The sequence below is a fragment of the Pituophis catenifer genome, unplaced genomic scaffold (assembly GCF_029215685.1).
Source record: "Pituophis catenifer annectens isolate HBS135680 unplaced genomic scaffold, rPitCat1.0.hap2 SCAF_18, whole genome shotgun sequence".
NCBI classification, from domain to species: domain Eukaryota; kingdom Metazoa; phylum Chordata; class Lepidosauria; order Squamata; family Colubridae; genus Pituophis; species Pituophis catenifer.
This window is the reverse complement of record NW_027256898.1, coordinates 7,593,356-7,612,635: the sequence shown is the minus strand read 5'-3', so window position 1 is coordinate 7,612,635 and position 19,280 is coordinate 7,593,356. Positions and strand designations below refer to the sequence as shown.

Genomic DNA, 19,280 nt, shown 5'->3' with positions numbered 1-19,280 from the left:
CAACCCAACAGCCAGGGAAGGCGAGCCGGTGGGCTTCCTGCTCAGTCCTCGTGCACAAGTTGCTCCGAGAATGACCAGGAATCGCTTTCCCCTTGCCTAGGGCATTCCTGAGAGGCCATCCACAGCTTAGCCTGGGCTGAAGGGAGGAGTGGGCAAAGGACTGCCTTGGGGACTTGGGTGGACATTGAGCTTCCGGTCAAGGGGAGCAGGGCTAAGAGCCGAAAGGGCTACCGTGTGCTTGGGCGGCTTCTGCCTAAAGCGCCTCCTTTTCCTCCTGTCTCCCAGGGTCTGCCTGAAGGGGAACATTCGCACCCCAACCAGCCAGCTCACAGCAAAACCCCTCAGATCTCCCAAGAGCCTAAAGGAGCCCAGGCGACAGGGCCAGACCCTGCCCTCCACTCAGTGGTCAACAGGCACGTCCAGCAGATGGAGCCCCACTTGCACCCGAGCCAGACCTCCTCCTACCCTTCTCCTGTCGCCGCGTCAGTGAAGCAGGAGCTCCCATCTTCCCATCAGGCTCAAGTTCCGAAGCCGGCCCTCTTTATTCCAACTACTGCTGGTCCCGGGGCAGCTCCAGGACTGACCTTAGCCCGGTCTGAATCACAGTCATCCTTGAAGCAGGACTCTGCCGGCCATCCGGTTGCCCAAAGACCAGTAGACATGGTCCAGCTGCTGACGGTGAGCCTGCCATCCATCTCTGGAAGGGGGGGGGTGCGGAAAGGGACGGGACTCCATCCCAAGACTTTTGTGGGGAGAATTGGGGGAGGGCAGGGCGACGAGAGTGGCCCTTCTTTTTCAGCTCAACCGCTGGGGATTAACCTTCCTGTGCTCTTTTCTTCCTTGGGTTGGCAGAAGTACCCCATCGTGTGGCAGGGGCTGCTGGCTTTGAAGAACGACACTGCAGCTGTCCAGCTGCACTTCGTTTCCGGGAACAACGTCCTGGCACACCGCTCCTTGCCAGCCCCGGAGGGTGGCCCTCCCTTGAGGATTGCCCAGCGGATGAGGCTGGAAGCCCCACAGCTGGAAGGGGTGACCCGCCGGATGATGGTAAGAATCAGGCCCCGGGCTGAGCCTGTCTTCGCTCTCGTTTCTCCTGCGGCTCCTGTTTGGCAAGGTCTTTCTAGGCCTGTGGTTAACATGCTGTGTGTGTGTGTGTGTGTGTGTGTGTGTGTGTGTGTGTGTGTGTAAGGATATGCACCCAGCCCATACTTTTAGAAAGGTAATGGTGCAAAAACTGCCCCAGTAAGAAACTCGCCGTTCTACCATGACCATGTCAGCCTGGGTGATGTCAGGAGAGTTCAGAGCCTCCACCTGGAGACGTGGGACTCTTGAACGAGAGCTGGAAATCCTGGAGGAGGTTCAGTTTTCGGCCTCTTAGCCTTGGCCGTAGCCTTCCCCTGTGTTTGCAAGGTCAGTGAGGATGCGGGTGGCAGGATACGTGTCCCTGGCTCAAAAAGGGACAGGGATAGGAAAACAAAATGCCTCTATTCCAGGGGTCGGCAACCCGTGGCTCTGGAGCCGCTTGTGGCTCTTTCATCTCTCTGCTGCGGCTCCCTGTCGCTCAAAATATGTGACACAATGTGCGACACCTGTCAGCACACAATTTATTGAGCTTTTCGACCCCCAGTAGGTTTTGTGGCTTCCGATGTTTTCTTTTCTGTGGGAAACAGATCCAAATGGCTCTTTGAGTGTTTAAGGTTGCCGACCCCTGCTCTATCCTGATCGTCCTGAGGCTGCTTGTTTTCCACTGGGTCAGAATGGTTCTCGGGTTATGGTCGTCTCGAGGGGGTTTCTGGGGGTGCCCGAGGGACATGATTCTTACAGGCCCGGGGGGGCTGCGTGGTGTCTTTTAGGTGGAGAGTGACTACTGCCTGCTGCTGGCTCTGCCTTGTGGCCGAGACCAAGAGGATGTGGTGAACCAGACTGAGTCGCTCAAGGCGGCCTTTATTAGCTACCTTCAGGCCAAGCAAGCTGCCGGCATCATCAATGTTCCCAACCCCGGCTCCAACCAGGTAGGGAGAGGAGGAAGAGTGGGGTGGGCGACTTCCTTTCCTTTGGCCCCTGTATCAAAGGGAAGGATGTGGCTCTGGCCAGCTTGGGCATCTTGGGAAAGGGGTGGGCAAAGTGGAAGTCGGTTCCTTGAAACGGGGGCCGTCTAGGCAGGCTGAGCGGAGCCAGATGTGGTTCGTCCAGGATGGCAGGCCTTTTAGGAGCTCCAGTTCTCAGGCTCTTCTCTGAGCCAGCCACCATTTCCAATAAGGCGCCTTGTCAAAGATTGGGATTCCCAGAGCCAGGGGATGAAATCCAGCAGGTTCTGACAGGTTCTGGAGAACCAGTAGCGGAACTTTTGAGCAGTTCGGGAAACCGGCAAATATCACCTCTGGCTGGCCCCCGAGTGGGGTGGGAATGGAGATTTGCAATATCCTTCCCCATGCCCACCAAGCCACACCACACCCACCAAGACACGCCCACAGAACCGGTAGTAAAAAAAATTAGAATTCCACCAGGGCCCAGAGCTCAGCTGGGTGAACAGTTGCCCAGCAAGAGGCAATGGAGCTGCCCACAGGCCACTCCCAGCTCCCTTTTCAGGGTGGTTACCAAAGCAGTCATGTGGTAGGATTCCTTGGCCAGGACAGTGCCCATGCCAGCCCTCAGCGTCCTGCTAGGCCAAAGCCACAGTGCCTCTTGCACTTTCTTCCTCTTGGGTTGTTCTTTATGGGTTCGTCCAGGCTTCGGGGTTCACGGTTTCGTCTCTGGTTCTCTCTCTCTTTCCAGCCTGCTTACGTGCTCCAGATCTTTCCACCTTGCGACTTCTCCGAGAGCCATCTCTCCCGCCTGGCCCCGGACCTCCTGGCCAGTATCTCCAATATCTCTCCTCACCTGATGATCGTCATTGCAGCTGTTTGAGCGACTCAGCAGGAACGGACGTTGCCATCCTCTCCTGGCCCCTGCGGCAGAAGGAGAGGGGAAAAAGTGAACAAAGGAAGGGACCGGATCCTCCCATCCCGCCGGGCTTCCGTCAAACCCTCATCGTGCAGGCAGGCGGCAGTAAAGGGTGGTGGTTCCCACAGCCTTGAATGTTTACATACGGGCTATGGTGAAGATGGACCTTGGAGGCACCCCCCCTCCCCAAGAGGCAGACTGAGCCCAGGTGGTGGTCTCCTCCTGGGTCTGCTTTTTTTTTTTTTTTTTTTTTTGACAGCTAACGATAGAAAAAAAAAAATGAGGAAGAGGAGGAACCGGAAACCGCCTTTGCACTAAATTTTGCGACTTTGGACCTTTGCACAGTTGGAAGAGTTGTTGTGGTATGCTAGATGGATGTCTCAATACACACACAGCAGCTGGCGGCGTGGACTCTGAACTGGCAGGACCTTCCGCTCCAGTCTGTGGGTCAAGGAGCATTTCACGCTCTCCAGGAAAAAGCCTCTCAACCCCAGTCCCTGACTTTCTGCTGCCCTCTCCCCTCCTCCCGTTTTCCTCCTCCATCCTGGATGTACAGTTTACACTGAAACAAAGCAGAGCATAAAAAGGAGAGCTATTTTTCCTTCTTGGTGGTATTATGCAGGACTCCGTGGGTGTGTGTATATATAAATATATATATAATATTTTATATATATATATATATATATATATATATATATATATATATATATATATATATATATATATATATATAAAATTATAAAATATAAAAAAAACTCTAAAGAAATCTGATCCCCACAACATACTTTTTTTTTAATCTGTGCCAAAAAAAAGATGTGTTTTCAAAGAAAATCTTATTTTCATACTCCGACTTTGTATTTGTCACTCATTTGTAAGTGCGCTTCAGTTAGCCCTGGGCCTCCCCTCCCCCCCCCCCCCCGCCTCCGCTCAGCCCATGGAAGGTTTCACTCACTGTACAGACTTTTTAATCTGCCTTCTCTCTCTGGTCCCTTCTCCTCCTAAGACTTAATTTATGGAACTGTTTTCTCAGCGCAGTTTTGTTTTGTGTGTCCATTGGAATACAGACTTTATTAAAAAAAGACAAAACACCCTGGTGTTAAACCCGTTATCTGCAGGAAATTTGGGGTGCCTAGGCTGCATTCGGTAAGGCGTCGTTCCCCTTTCCTCCCTTTGAAGAAGCAGCCGTGACTTCTCCTTTGGAGACCCCCAGAAGCCATTGGCTGGCTTTCAGGATCTGGTTGACGGAACAAAAAGCCTCCTGCGTTCTGCTGGGAGACCCACTGAAGAAGAAAAAGCTAGCAAACTCTTGGCTGAAGAAACGGAACTCAGCCAAGCCAGTTTTCATTTTAAACATAGAAAATAACAGCCTTTTTATTTCTTTCTTTCTTCTCAGTATTAACACAGATGTAGTCTCTCCAATACAGAAATATTTTTTTTACATCTGTTTCATGTAGCACTCGTGGCTTTAAATAGCGGTTTGTGAGCAATGCCGGAATGTTCAGCGCAATGGGGAGGCTGCGGCTGGTTGGAGCAGAGTCTCTCGGGGCACAAGAGGGCGCTCCCCCCCCCAAGCTGCTCCTTCGGGCGTCGGTCTTGTTGGTGGAGCAGCGTCTGCCATCACTCTCCGGCTGGCGGGGCGTCTGGCAAGGCTGGCGATGCTTCGCTGCCATCTCGCGCTCGGAAGAGTAACTCTCCCGATGGGATGACCTGCTCGCCATGCCAAGCGGTGGTAGCGTTGTACTGTTGGTAAAAGTCTGTGTCCGCCTGGAACATGACCAGAGCTTGGGCTGTGTGAATGCGCACGTGCTGAGCCAGGCTGTTGGCATCCAGGAACTTCTCTCCGCAGGAATCGCAGGCATAGAGGATTTGAGTGTTGGGGTCTAGAATGACAGGCATGGGGCAAGATTTAGTTTCAGAGCACCCCAGTTCCCTTCCCCCATCCCCTGGTCATGAAGGTCCACCCACGCAGCCAGCATCCACTCCTCCTCCTGGACTAAAAAGCCTTCTCTATTTCAGAAGCAGCTTTCTGGACTTTGTGCCTGGTAGGGCGCTGCCCCCCTGTGGCAGCTTTATTTGCTTGGGAGAGGCTGCCTGGCCCGCCCTGATCCCCCAAAGAAAAGGTGGCCGACTCACCTGCCTCTTGGACCTGTTTCACGGCCTTGGTGATCTCGGCCTTGAGCGCTTCCGTCTCGTCTGCGGTGACAGGAGCTGCGACGGGAACAACTAAGGGAAAGGATGTCCCAGTCAGCGTCGCCCCCCAGGTAAGAAGGCACAGCTGGCCCCCCTCCGGCCGCTCAGCCTCAGGTCTGGGAAGCGGTGGGGCGAAGCAGGATACAGTCACACCACCACCCCTGCCTCCCCCTTCTACGGTCCAAATAGGTGAATGTTTCATTGGCCATTGGATGTGGCACAAAGGCCGAGGCCAGACAGATGAGTGCAAAAAGAAAGGGGGGAAGCCTTTACTCACCGGTGAGCTGGGTGACCGCCGTGGCAGCCAGGGCTTCCGTGGCCAGCGTCACCATCTCCTCTGAGGCCACGGTGACGATGTTGAGCTCATCGCCTTCGCTGGGTTCCAGGAGCTTCATCCCCGCTTTGCCTTGGTGGACCGTCTTGACGTGGGAGCGGAGATTATCCACCCGGTTGAAGCCGCGGCCGCACTTGTCGCACAGGAATGGCTTTTCCCCTGCGTGGGGAATGGAGAGGGGCTGCGTCATGAGGGAGGGACCGGGCTGGGCATGCTTGCCACTGCTCAGCGACGGCTGGCTCCTCCTCCCCCCACCCCTCACCTGTGTGGATGATGAAGTGCTTGGACAGATCGCCCACGTTGACGAAAGCTTTGCTGCAGACGTTGCACTTGTGAGGGCGGATGTTGTCGTGGTGGCGGATGTGATTGGCCAGTTGGCTGGACTGGACAAATCTGCAAGGGAAGGTCACCAGATCTTCAAGCAAAGATCCCCTTGAAGTAAGAGCTGACAGGGCAGATCCAAGAGAAACCGGGGCCGGGGGGGGGGGAGAGAAGCAAAGCTTGCGAGAGCCTACTCACCTTTTGCCGCAGCGTTCGCAAACGTAGGGTTTTTCCCCGGTGTGCTGGCGCACATGGGCTATTAGAGAGCTGGCCTGGGTGAAGGCTTTCCCACAAATTATACACTGACAGGGCTTCTCACCTGCGGGGTGGGGGAAGAGAGAAAAGAGCGTGCAACCCCCATTCTTGGCCACGGGCACCCTCTAACTCCCGCGAGTCGCGGGCCAGCGTGGCAGAAACGGGGGCCCGCAGGACAGCAACCGCCGCTCGCCACGTGGAAACATACGCTTCATCGCCACGTCGATTTTTTACCAGCTTTGGAGGCCAAAAGTGGTAGGTTTCTGCGTTTTCAGAAACGTTCAAAACGGTTAAGATAATTTGGGACGCAGATGGAGGGCTTTTGCCGAAAGGACTTTTGTTGTACCACAAAAATGTAAAGTATTTGTTTAAAAAGCTGGCTACGGATACACACCCTTTGTGGATCCTAGAGAAATCCCTTGACTTAATATTAGCCTTGGCTGCAGACCTCCCTCCAGACACAAGCAGATCCCATTAGGGAGCTCTTCCTGCTGAGACTGAAGTCCGGAAGGAACAGCTCAAGGTGCCATTTCCAGGGTGGGGAGGGTGCGGGGACAGGCGACACATGCCCTGAAGCCCCAGCCTCTGGCAGATAGGGCTCTTCCACAGCCTCAGCTGTCGCTGCAACTGAAGTCCGCCCGAAGACTGCCCAGCTCCCAACTCACCTGTGTGAATGCGAACGTGCCGCTGGAGAGCCCCTGGGTCGGCAAACTGGCGCTGGCAGTGTACGCAAATATATGGTTTCTCTCCGCTGTGGATGCGGAGATGCCGCTTCAAGTTACCTTCAGGGAAGGAAAGGCAAAAGCTACTCGAGGTTGCCTGTGGTGGGGAAGCTGCCACCGCTGCCCCGCTTGTGCTCAGGCCTCGAGGGCAGCTGGCCCTCGGCCGAGTCTCCTCCCCGTACCTGAGGTCGTGAACTGCTTCCCACACTCGCGGCACTTCAGCGGACCGTCGGCAATGTGGATCTTCAAGTGGGCTTTGAGGTTCCCCACCTGCCGGCAGTTGTGAGAAGCTGGTGGTGAGAGGTAGGCGGCCGTATCCCCTGCCCCTTCCCCAGCACTGAACCAGGTGAGGGAAGGTGGCGGCCCTTGCCCTCTCTCTCCTCACCTGGTTGAACATCTTCTCGCAATGAGGGCACTGGTGCTCTTTGTCGGTATCGTGCGTCTCGAGGTGCCGCATTTTGGAGGTGGGGTCAGAGAAGGAGCGTACGCAGTAGTCGCACTGGTAGGGCTTCTCCCCGCTGTGCACCAACTGGTGGCGCTTCAGGTTGCCCGAGGTGGTGAAGAGCTTCCCGCAGTCCTCGCAGCGGTACCTGGCCTCCCCCGTGTGGCGCTTCTTGTGGAGGTTCAGCAGGCTGAGAAGACGGTAGCTCTTGCCACACTCCTCGCAGCTGTAGGGCTTGAGGGGGCTGCAGTGCGGAAGAGACGCTGCCATCAGTCCACCTCCCCCGGCAAGCCCGCAAGAACGGCCTCGGCGCCTCAACCGCTCCCCCGAGACAGTGCCAGGTTTTCTGGGCCCAGGGTTGGAACCTCCTGGGCAGAGAAGGGCAAGTTGGGCTGCCCCTGGTCTCCCTCCCAGGATGACCTCCCCCCTCCTCCTCCTCCTCCGCCCGCCCTCCCACCTGTGGGTCTTCTCATGCGCTTTGCAGGCCGCAGGGTCAGAAAAGGCCTTGCTGCATTCCCGGCAGGAGAAGGGCTTCTCTCCCGTGTGGATACGGATATGGCGCTTGAAGTTGCCCGTGTGGGTGAACTCCTTTCCACAGTCCTTTGGAGGAAGCAAAGGCACCGCTGGCCACCCTCGCCTCTAGCGCCCAGTTGCCCAGCCCACGCAGCGGCCTGCCTGCGAGCGCTCGCCCAGTGCCCCTTGGCTTGAGGCTGCCCTGTTTGAAGCCCTTCGCTTGCCTGCCAGCCTGCCCCTCTGCCAGCCCAGCCTAGCTCAAGGTCCCCCCCCCCATCTCTTTCCACCCTTGGCCGAGTGCTTGTTGCCTCTACTGCAGGAAGACAGAAGAGGAAAAATGCCAGCTGGAGAACTTCCCCCAACTTGGAGCCGGAGAGAATGAGAGTTTGGTCTGGAAAGGAAAGTGGGTCTGCGAGCTCCCAGAGCCTCGGCCAGGTGTCTCTACCCGCATTGGAGGCAACCTGCTGGGCCCCACTTCCCCTTTTTGCTGGGCCTGTGGCTGTGACAACAAGGGTATCGCTGCCATCTGCTCTCACTGTCTTTCGCCCTGTAGCTTCCACCTGAGGGGCTTTGCTCCTACCCACCCACCCCCAGGTGGCTTTTTGCTACAGCGTGGACCCTACATGCCTGATGCTTTGGGGGACGGCTCTTTCAACAGGGCTGCTCTCCTCCTGGGGCAGTTCACAGGCCCCCAAAGCTCACCTCACACTTGTGGGTCACGGAGCCGTACGCTTTGGACTCTGTCCTGTCACTGTACATCCCTGAGCGCAGCAGCCTGGCCTCTCCAGCGTTCTCCTGCCCGGAGTCGCTGCCTCCGGACTCGAAGTCCTCGGGGACGCTGCCGTTGGTCAGGAGGGTCGGTTCGGGCTCCTCGGCGGTCTTGCCGTTGCCCTCCGCCTCGGAGGGGGGTTCTTCTTCCTCCTCTTCGTGGCCTTCCAGCTCCACCTCCATCTCTGCAGGGACTTTGAGCGTCGGAGGGTCTGGCGGAGCAAGGAGGTAAAACGGGGCTCAAAAAAAAAGGCAGCGGGTTTCCGAGGCTGTCCCTAACGCCACTCGGGAGCGGAAGCCTTTGTCTGCTAGGAGGGTCTCAACGACCAGCCCCAGAAACGAAAAAGGAGCAGTACGGCGTAGCCAGAATGTGATGGATTCGCCACAACTCCCTCAGAACGTAAGTCAACGGAGGGGTTGCCATGCCAAGGTTGTCAGCGGCTCTGCTTTCAGACGCTTGGTGCAAGAATCCCCTGTGCGTAGAACATCCCTTCCGCTGTCACTGCATCTCTTGATCCAAACCCGTTTTGCACACCTCCCTTGGGCGTGACGGACTTTTTTCCCTCTCTCTCAGTAACCTTACATCCCTGCCTTGGTGCTCACCAGTTTCGCTGGCCTGAGAAGGAAGAGTGGAGATGGGACTGCTGTCTTCGTGGGGCTCCTCCGGCGATCCCTCCGGCGTCTCCCCAGGGCCTGCTGTCCCTGCGTCTGGAAAGAAGCACAAATTTGGCAGCACCTTCGAGACACCAGCGGGCCACAGGAGCAGGAAGGGGGGACTTCCAAGAGGGGCCAGAAGAAGAGGTTGCCTTTGGAGCAGAGTGGGGAAACGATTACGCTAAATGTTCTGCTGTTTGGCATGATTCATAACGGTCTGCCTTTCCTGTAAGCGTTGGAAAGAGTTTAGCTCGGAGGGATAACGGGAAATAAAGGTGTTTAAAGTTATGGCCGAAGGAGAGAGGCATCCCTTTCTTTATGGCAACAGAACTGCCCACTCAAGCTGGGCAGTGGGCAATGGGGAACTCAGGTGGGGCAGAGTTACTACTGTGGAACTCGCACCGACGTAAATTTTCAACTTTTCAACAAGCAAGACACATTTGAGATTTTTAAGTTCTCTTGGTAAAGGTAAAGGTTCCCCTCGCACATATGTGCCCGTCGTTCCCGACTCTAGGGGGCGGTGCTCATCTCCGTTTCAAAGCCGAAAAGCCAGCGCGGACCGAAGATGTCTCCGTGGTCATGTGGCCGGCATGACTCAATGCCAAAGGCGCACGGAACGCTGTTCCCTTCCCACCAAAGGTGGTCCCTGTTTTTCTACTGGCATTTTTTACGTGCTTTCGAACTGCTAGGTTGGCAGAAGCTGGGACAAGTCACGGGAGCTCACTCCCATTACGTGGCACTAGGGATTCGAACTGCTGAACTGCCGACCTCTCGATCGACAAGCTCAGCGTCTTAGCCGCTGAGCCACCGCGTCTCTCAAATCTTGAGATTTGGGAGAAACCAGGAAAAAGATAAAATGTTGCTTTTCTCCAGTGCATTTTCCCATTTAACCCTACAGCTGCGCTACCGAGAAGAGACTCCTGGCCCCTACCTGGCTTTTGACCAGTCTCGCTCCCTTCCGCCGCTATCGCCTCATCCTTCGGGTCCTCAGCAGGATGGGCCTCTTCGGCCGGCTGGAGGCTGCCAGAGATCGGCTCCTCCTGCTCCCTGGGGACTTCCAACTCTGCTTTGTGCCTGCTGTTGGTCGTTTTCTCCTGCCCTGGGATGGGGGGGGGGGAAGAGAGAGAGAGAGGGAGGAAGCAAGCAAAAGCCATTCAGGCCTCTCCAGCCAGAAACCCAGCAAGCAGGACAACTGGTGGCAACCTCCCCCAACCTTGGGGACCAGTCCAAAGATCTGTTTTAGCCTGCCATGCTTTTGCCCATCAAGATCAGCAGGGCCCAACCTTCCCGTTTCCACTACATCTACAGAAACTGGGCATCCGCAGTGGGCTCAAAATTATCAGTCCTTGGATGGCCCTATCTGTTCATCATAAAAACTTAATATTTCTGGCTCAACAGATCTATAGCTATCGTACCCCTCTAATGATAGACCCCAAGTTTCCAGTACAACACTGAAAGAAAACCAGAGCGGCCAAGCACATATCGGGTGCATCACATCGCATCCCCTCCATTGCTTCCAACAGAACAAAGTCAACAGTGCTTTGAGCCCAGGAGAGCAAAATCATTCCTGCTTGCCTGTCCTTTCCCCCCATCCCCACCCCCACCCCACCCCAAAGACCCAGCCTCAAGCTAGAAAGTTGGGGCTGCACGTTGGCAAGGCCTTCCCTTGTTGGTGCTTCCCCATGTCTTCCAAAGGCCGGTATCGCTTCCATCAGCTTTCCGCTGTTAAGAGTTTGGCATTAGTATAACAAAATGCCCCCTTTGTAGGACACAGCCTACACGCAAACACCCTGGAAATGTTGGCTCTTGAAACCTGCCGAAGTGCAGCTCAGCTGCAGAGCCACTTCCTGGGCCCGGCTGGAGACGATGGCTTCCTCTCCCAACAGGCCCAGGGTTTGAGGCAAGAAAGGGATCCGAACCCAAGGACAGGAAAGTGCCCTACCAACCACTGTGGGGATTTCCAGGCCAGCTGGTGCTGAGAGGGCCCTGAGCGTGTTGCAGGCTTGGACGACCTCCTGCATCTGAAGGAAGGTGCCCACGGCCAAGACGTCTTCCACATTCTCCGGGCTGAGGGTCAACTTGGCCGTGTACATGAATTCCAGCACATGCTCCAGACCTGCAGGAGACACCCCCACAGCCAGAAGATGAGTGCTGGCAGCAGTCACCAAATACTGCCCGTCTCCCTGCCGGCCTCAGGATGCTCTCTCCCAAAGCACAGGCCCCCACCTCTTAGTCAATGCTGCTCTTAAGCTGGACTGCATGAGAGGCTGGAGGCTCTCTAGCTTTGGCAGCTACTGTATGAGAGAAGGGGATCATTCAGGGAGATCTCAAAGCTGGCATCCTGTTCCTCACCAAGGCCAACTCCTCTAGCTGGACTCTCACTCCGATCTACCTCCCATCCCTAGCATCGGGGTGCTCCCAAATCTCATCTCGGAGAAGATTGGGGGACTTCTGCACCCAGTGAAAGGTGCAGGAAATAAGCCTAATGAATGGAACAGAACGGAATGGAGGAGAGGATAGGATAGGATAGGATAGGATAGGATAGGATAGGATAGGATAGGATAGGATAGGATAGGATAGGATAGGATAGGATAGGTTAGGTTAGGTTAGGTTAGGTTAGGTTAGGTTAGGTTAGGATAGAATTCTTTATTGGCCAAATATGATTGGACACACAAGGAATTTGTCTTGGTGCATAAGCTCTCAGTGTACATAAAAGACAAGATACATTCATCAAGAATCATAAGGGAGAACACTTAATGATAGTCATAGGGTACAAATAAGCAATCAAATCATACTAGGAAACATGATAGATAGATAGATAGATAGATAGATAGATAGATAGATAGATAGAATTCTTTATTGGCCAGGTGTGATTGGACACACAAGGAATTTGTCTTTGGTGCATATGCTCTCAGTGTACATAAAAGACAAGATACGTTTGTCAAGAATCATAAGGTACAGCACTTAATGATAATCATAGGGAAACAGTCAATATAAACCATTAAGGATACCAGCAACAAAGTTACAGTCATGCAGTCATAAGTGGGAGGAGATGGGTGATGGGAACGATGAGAAGATTAATAGTATTGCAGATTTAAGTGAATAGTTTGACAGTGTTGAGGGGATTATTTCTTTAGATAAAAGAAAGCAGGGAAGGCTTCAAGGCTGCCAGCCTCCAGTCTGCTAGGTCCCCCCCCCCCCGCCGCCCCTACCTGCCGCGTTGCTGATGTCCAGGTGCACCACGTCCTTCTGGTCGGCGAAGAGCATCCTGAAGTATTCACTGCAGGCCGCCAGCACCGCCTTATGGGCCTTGAAGTCGATGCCGTCCACCACGAAGGTGCAGTCGCACAACAGGCCCAGCTGCCGCTGCTGGTTCAGCTGCTCCAGGACTTGCTGGCTGTGCTGCGGGAAGTCCATGGCTGGCGGGGAGAGAGAGAGAGAGGCATATCAGGGGCTCGACGACGCCTCCTTCCCCACCCCACCCAGCCGAGTTTAGCCTGGCCTACCTTGCAAGGCTGTTGTGTCGCGGGAAAGGAAGAGGATGCATCGCATCCTTTCGCCCGCATCCCAAGCGAGGGATCCGGGCGCCGCCTGACAACCGCCGCCCCGCCTCGCCTCGCCTCGCCTGCCTGCTTTCCCGGCGATCGTCGGAAAGGAGACCCAACCCTCCCCGCACCCCGAGGTCTCTTTTGCCCGATCTCGCCTTGCGGGGATGGACCGATGGCCCCTCTCTCTCTCAGACCTCCCCCCCCCCCGGTCCCGGCGCTCCCCGCCCTCTCGGCCCCCGCCCTCTCGGCCCCGCACCTGCCATCCCACGAGCGTCACATCATCCCGGCGGCGGCGGCGATCATGGTGACACGGAACAGACAAAGGGCGCCGCCATTTTGCGCTTGGGCGGAAGCGGCGCTCCGAGAGCGGATGGTGCCCTCTTTCTACGGCGCAGGCGCTACGGGGTAGACTCCTCCCCTCCCTCGCGCTTTCCTCCACCTACCCCCCCGCCCAGGCCTGTCGCGCAGGCGCGTTAAGCTTTCGTGGGTGAAGTGGGGGGTTCAGGTCCCGTCGCCATGACGACCAAAGCGCCGAGGCCCGGTGTAGGCCTGAAGCCTTTGGGGGAACCAACCACCCGGCTTCATCCGTGCGGGGGTGGGGTGTGGGGAGCTGAGGTAAACTTCGGTCGCCTCCTCCTCCTCCTCCATCCCACCAAAGGGGAAACCGCCTCGGCAGCTGCCGGAGGGCGCGGCGGCTTCTGGGCTGGCTCCCGTGTTTTGCCAACAAGAGCCGTGTGGATCCTGTCAACAGCCCGGCCGTGTGGTGTAGTGTGGTGTGGGCCTTCCACTCCCGGCCCCTTTTGAACGGGCTGCGTTTCTCATCCCTGTGGGGAGGGGAGTGAGCAACAACAGCCCTGCGAGGTGGGCCGAGAGCGCCTTTCTTATCCCCCCTTCCCCCAAGCAGCAGCTTGGGGTGGGGGGGGGGGGCTCGTTTCTCCTCAAGCATTGGATTTGGGGTTTGGTCTCTCAGGCCGCCTTAAGAAGCGGCTCGGGGAGCCCCCTTCCAGGGCAGGGAGGCTGGGCTGGGCCTGGAATGGGCCCCCCTTTGCCCCCTCCCCCTCACTGGGGTCGGAGCCAGCTTGGAGGGCCTTTCGTCAGGCGGCTCTATTTCCAAACCATGACTCACTTCTTCCCCCACCCCCGTCCCCTCTTTGCCCCCGGCCCTTTGGCCTTCAGAAACTGTGTGTCTGTGTGTGTTGGATGCAAGTTGCAACACAAGGACAAAAGCTCCCTCCTTCCTCGCTCCTGTTTCTCTCACCCACCCCAGAGGTGAGGTTTCAGCAGGTTTTGACCAGTTTTGGAGAACCGGTAGCGGAAATTTTGAGTAGCTCGGAGAACCGGCAAATACCACCTCTGGCTGGCCCCAGAGTGGGGTGGGAATGGAGATTTTGCAGTATCCTTCCCCTGGAGTGGGGTGGGAATGGGGGTTTTGCAGTATCCTTCCCCTGGAGTGGGATGGGAATGGGGATTTTGCAGTATCCTGGAGTGGTGGGAATGGAGATTTTACAGTATCCTTCCCCTGGAGTGGGATGGGAATGGAGATTTTGCAGTATCCTTTCCCCGGAGTGGGGTGGGAATGGGGATTTTGCAGTATCCTTCCCCTGGAGTGGGTTGGGAATGCGGATTTTGCAGTATCCTTCCCCTGGAGTGGGGAGGGAATGGAGGTTTTGCAGTATCCTTCCCCTGGAGTGGGGTGGGAATGGAGATTTTGCAGTATCCTTCCCCTGGAGTGGGATGGGAATGGAGATTTTGCAGTATCCTTCCCCCGGAGTGGGGTGGGAATGGAGATTTTACAGTATCCTTCACCTGCCATACCCAGCAAGCCATGCCATGCTCACCAAGACATACCCACAGAACCAGTAGTAAAAAAATTTGAAACCCACCACTGCCCCCCCCCCACCACCACCCAAATAATACACGTTCACACAGCCAAAGTCAGCGGGTGACTTGGAAGAAAGTATTTTCCTGTAATTAAAAGTTTACATTTGTTGGTTTTTTTTTTTTTTTTACATCGTTTCAATTCCCCTGAACAGGTTTTTTTTTCCCTCTCTCTCTCAGCTTGTAGGGTGTAACTGGATTTGGAGGTGGGGTGCAAAGACGGGGACGGGGAAGGGAGGGGGAAAAAAACCCCTGAATCTAACATATGAACGTGTTAACATTTTAACTTGAATGCTTCCAAGATGTACAGCAAGAATCCTAAATAAGTTCACCAGAGGTAAACTCCATTGATTTCCTATCGTATAAATTTCATATCGCATCCTCTTTCTTTCTTTTTTTTTTTCATGTCCCGTCAACACTTCAAAACGTTAAAATTGCTGGCTGCAGAACTGGAAAATTCAGCTCCAGCTGCCTTCCAGCTTTGCTGTTCCTTTGCTGGCAAAAAACGAAGGTATTCTTTCCCCTTTCAAAGGGAGTTGGAGGGGGAGGGGGGGGAGGGCAGCTTTGGCCCGCTTAGGCTTTTTGCCGGCATCCCTTTAACCTTCAGCCCTGGATGACAAACCGAAACATCTCTTATTGACGGGGAACACAAGGACAGATCTGCTTTCCACCCCCCACCCAGCCCAGCCTGGCTCCCTGCCCGCTCTCCCGAACTGCTCCTGGAGCTCAGATTTTAATCTCAGTCCTGAAGGTTTGCTGCACTTGCTCCGATGACTTGGCTGGACTTCTCCTTGCCTTGACGGTCAGGCAGCCGTCTGCCCCCAGGGTGGAAGTGACCGATGTGGGGTCCACATCTTCAGGGAGTTGACATTTGTGGGTGAATGTGTTGACGATGGTCCCATCAGCTGCTAGCTGTCCGTGGGAGGAGGACAAAGAGACAGCAGTTAGGGCCCACGAGAGTCTGAATCCTGAAAGTTGATGTGAATTGCTCTTCCCAAGGTTCAGTTGCCTGCTTGCTAAAATAAAGGGCAGCCCCATCCCAAATTGCTATGAAATGGGGAAATTCTGGCCATGCTGCCAAAACTGAAGCTGGGGCGACTCAGTCTAAAAAGGTCTCTTCTTTTGCCAGACTGGCCCCCAGAGAGGCAGCTGGCATCAGGAGAAAGGCTCCCTGGGCAGCATTTCGGTCAGCATTGACTGGCAAGTCGGGGAATGTTCCCATTGCCATGTGCATCCCTAGCATAGTCAGAAGGGCACTCGGGTGGGGGCAGGGAGCCTCTTGGCTGCCATTCTTAAGACAGCGATGCCACTGCTGTCCCTAGGCTGCAGGCTTTGCTCCGTTAGATTGCAGGGGGCACATCCAGGTTCTTTTGGGCAGGGAGGGGGAGCTCTAGCACATTAAATATTTTTCCAAGCAAACCAAGGAAAAAGTACAACTCTTATAACTCCCATTTCTTGTTAATTTCCACAGTGGGACGATATTGGGATGCTCGCGGGATAGGCAGAAAACCTGAAGATCAGAAAAAGCTACTCCCCACTGCTGTGGATCCAAGGAAGTAGCTGCCTCAGCTTTTCTCAGGCAAGCATTTGGGGCTACCCCACCCCTCAGCCCCAGCCGGACTGCTCAGTTCTGCTTTAAAAATGGCTCCGGTTGTTTCCAAGACGGGGGGCCATCCCAGCAGTAAGCCACTCACCTTCTCAGCCCTCACTTCAATCTGGTTTTTGGATGTGGTAATGATAATGTCTTCGGGGGAGAAGTCACTGACATCCACGGCAAACTGGTATGTATCGCCCAAGGTTTTGATGTTTCCCATCCCGCCAGCCCGGCCTGTTGGGAGAAGAGATACTCTCTCGATTCTTGATTCCAGCACTGGGGACATGTTTGCTGGCAAAAGGAAAATTCTGGGGCGGGATCCTGGGCCAAGCAGGATGTGCCTTCTGTGCCTCCATTGGGCCTCCCAGGTGGCTCTGCTTGCAGCAGCTATTTGAGAGATGCTGCATAGCCAGGCAGAATTGCTGGGGGTGCTACTGATCTAGGCCCTGAAAATCCCACCTGATCGAGGGGGTACTCCCTCCCAAAAGACCACAGACCAGCCTGGAGCTTAAGAAGTGCCCCAAGGACTCTTATGGCCAACAGGCGTCCTAAATGGCAGGGGCTGGACACATCACATTTCAAGCCGTCTCTCTCTACCCTGTCAAGTGCCCATTTCCCCCTCCTCCCTGAGATCTTCGCTAGGTCCTGTTCAGGACACGGCCCTGAGGCCAACAGAGCTAAGAACGGAAAAGACCAAGCTGTCCTTGCTTGCCTTTGTGGCTTGGGATGCACTGAGACAGAGGCTGGGGAGCTTGTGCGAAACCCCCCTTTGTGCTCCTCCGCCTTTCACAAGTGCAGCCAGGCCAGGTGCAGGGAGGATTATCCTGGAGCAGAATGGTGGCGCCTGTGTGCCCATCATTCCAAGAATGGTTGGTGTAAACAAAAAAAAGGGTTTACCCTAAACAACGAAAATAGTGACAATCTCCTCTCCGCGGTCGCACAGCTTAAAAGTGGGAGCCTTGACTGTGGGACTGGCTAGACGAGAGCCAGGGGAGAGACCCAGGCAGCCAGGGGTCAAAGGCCGCCTATTCAGCCCTCTCTCCCCACTTGCCTGAGAAGCTTCGGGGATCCGGATGGGGCCTTAGGAACCCCCCCAACGTATTGTCGAATATTCCGTGGGCCTTCTCCATGGGACAGCCGCCTGCCTGGTCGTGTTCTGCCAAGAAGATGGTCGAGGGTGCCGAAGCAGTGAGCTCTGAGAGGGTGGCTATCCAAGTGGATCGATGCTGGAGGAGCTGCCCCCTCCGGAAGTCTCACCCGACAGAGCCACCCGGGGCAGCTGCGGAGCCTTTAAAAGCCTCGGCTGCCTTCCAGGGGTCTTGTCAAAGAGTCTAAATTTAGAGTGTTCTGCAGGACACGGCCAATGCCTCTGGAAAGCGTCCCATAGGCACGGGCTCTACACAAACAGAGAGAGGCGGGAGGGGAGGGCTGGCCCTCAGCATTCCATCCATGACTGGATCATCCCCCTGATTGGCAGCAGGATTGGCCTTCCGCAAGGAAGGGGAGAGCCTGGCATGGAAAGCAAGCATCCCGAAAGAGGAGGGCAGAGCCCAGGACCCCTGCTCCGTGTACTCCCCCCCCAATACTGAAGAGGGGTTCCCATTTCTCCAGGGGTGAGGTTTATTTCCCTGGCAGCTCAGAGAGCCTGGCATGGGCCTCCATGTAGAAGATGGAGATGGGAACAGGCCCTGCTGGCAAGCATCTCACAGCCTGTCTGCCGAAACTGTCTGGGGGCAGCTTGTAGCTAAACGCAGCTGCTTAGTCACCCTCCTCTCGGGGCAGTCTGAGTCATTGAGCCTGCGGCCTCCCGTGCCCTTTTTTCCTTCCCCCAGAACAAGCCCCAGAAGGCAAAGCGTCCTCCCTAACTCAGCTTCCATCTATTGCCCATCGCATTGCAGCTCTTCTGGCCCTTGGCTCCACTTCTGGAGTGCTGGCAGGAGGAGAGAGGGGCCATGGGACTCCCCAGGCAGAGACCCACAGACCGTAAATCATCCGGGAACCCACTCAAGAGTTCAGAAATCATGCCCAATTGAGAATTTGGCGGGGACTGTTTGGGAAGTGCCTGCTGATGCTTTTTGATTTCAGGAAGGGAGTGGATGGGTGTTACACTTTATATATTCGATTTTAATTGGTTTTAAAATTTATAAATCTATGTGTTTTAATATGGCTGTACACCGCCCTGAGTCCTTCGGGAGAAGGGCGGTATAGAAATCTAATAAACTTCAAACTTCAAACATGCCTTTTGTTTCCCTTGCTGCCGGAATGGCCTTCTGAGCTCACCTTGGAGCACACGGGCTCTCCTGCCCTGCAGCCTCTGCTCTCAGCCTCTCCTAAGAGTTCTCTTGACCTGCAGCAAGCAGCACCCTCCACCACCACCACCCCTGTTGTCTGTCCCCTCCCTAGAGACCGTGTGAGTAGCTACCTGCCCATTTTTGTGGCTAGCCTGTTGGGATGGCAAGGATCATGAGAGGCCGCCGTTGTTCCTGGCCAGGCTGTTTGGGGAGGAAGTGGTTGCAGCCCCTTCCAGCAATTGGCCCTCCTGATCTTGGTTCTGCACCCCCTACGGCTGGCCTAGACCTTGGGAGGTGAGCATAAACTGGGACGTTGAGTGACCGAAACAAAGGATCCTTGGGTGTGGGTGGCAAGGTGTAGGCCGGCCAGCCAAATGGGGCTGTTTGCCAGCTGCCTGCCTGCCCGCCCACCCCGCCTTCCTCATGCTGCTTGGCGAGAAGTCTGGCTTGAGCTGGAATAGGCTTGCTGGAGGGCCTTTCCTGTGGGTCCCAGAGAGAGTTCTGGATAGTTAGAGGTCAGGGAGGGAGGGAGGTGTGGGAGAGAAAAGGGAGAGCCCGGGAGACAGGTGTGTGCGTGTGCACCGGATCTGGTCAGGGCAGAGGCAGAAGAAACTGGCTTCAGAGAAGTCAGCCTGACCCAGGAGCAGGAGCCTTTGACAGACGCATACGCAGGCACCCTGAGCCGGCTGAGGTGGAGTGAGTCTCCTTTCCAGTCGGGGCCATTGAGGGGACCCTGGTTGTGTTTGGGGGGGTGGAGGGGGAAAGTGTGCATTGTTGTCTGCCTGTTGTCTGGATTTCCTTTAGTATCTGAGGCTCCCTCAGGCGAT

General features: G+C 55.5%; 3 protein-coding genes and 1 long non-coding RNA gene across 5 annotated transcripts in view; 2 read left to right on the top strand and 2 right to left on the bottom strand.

The window, feature by feature from the left end:
- The window catches only part of SPEN (spen family transcriptional repressor), a 55,216-nt gene extending 51,637 nt beyond the window's left edge, over window positions 1-3,579 (top strand). For both annotated transcript variants that reach the window (XM_070956219.1, XM_070956220.1), the window contains 4 exons: window positions 286-678; window positions 853-1,047; window positions 1,854-2,012; window positions 2,776-3,579. In XM_070956219.1, the coding sequence (XP_070812320.1) occupies window positions 286-678; window positions 853-1,047; window positions 1,854-2,012; window positions 2,776-2,907 (879 nt within the window). In that variant the 3' untranslated portion in view covers window positions 2,908-3,579. The remainder of the gene's footprint in view (window positions 1-285; window positions 679-852; window positions 1,048-1,853; window positions 2,013-2,775) is intronic.
- A 708-nt stretch (window positions 3,580-4,287) lies between these two features.
- On the bottom strand, window positions 4,288-13,036 carry ZBTB17 (zinc finger and BTB domain containing 17). The gene is made up of 15 exons (XM_070956331.1): window positions 12,947-13,036; window positions 12,355-12,561; window positions 11,085-11,258; window positions 10,074-10,241; window positions 9,092-9,196; window positions 8,423-8,700; window positions 7,665-7,807; window positions 7,151-7,451; window positions 6,948-7,035; window positions 6,709-6,825; window positions 5,987-6,107; window positions 5,730-5,860; window positions 5,411-5,626; window positions 5,077-5,166; window positions 4,288-4,823 (listed from the first exon to the last, which is right to left on the bottom strand). Exons 1-15 carry the CDS (start codon window positions 12,951-12,953, stop codon window positions 4,561-4,563), a joined length of 2,409 nt encoding a protein of 802 aa, XP_070812432.1. The 5' UTR covers window positions 12,954-13,036; the 3' UTR covers window positions 4,288-4,560.
- Window positions 5,825-9,153, top strand: LOC139326187 (uncharacterized). Its single transcript, XR_011601136.1, has 3 exons — window positions 5,825-5,905; window positions 8,680-8,888; window positions 9,063-9,153. It is a non-coding gene; the product is annotated as an uncharacterized lncRNA (long non-coding RNA).
- Window positions 13,037-14,625: 1,589 nt separating the features above from the next.
- HSPB7 (heat shock protein family B (small) member 7) lies at window positions 14,626-17,474 on the bottom strand. The gene is made up of 3 exons (XM_070956163.1): window positions 17,214-17,474; window positions 16,263-16,396; window positions 14,626-15,480 (listed from the first exon to the last, which is right to left on the bottom strand). The coding sequence occupies exons 1-3, from the start codon at window positions 17,290-17,292 to the stop codon at window positions 15,295-15,297; spliced, it is 399 nt and encodes a 132-aa protein (XP_070812264.1). The 5' UTR covers window positions 17,293-17,474; the 3' UTR covers window positions 14,626-15,294.
- Between the last annotated feature and the right edge of the window lie 1,806 nt (window positions 17,475-19,280).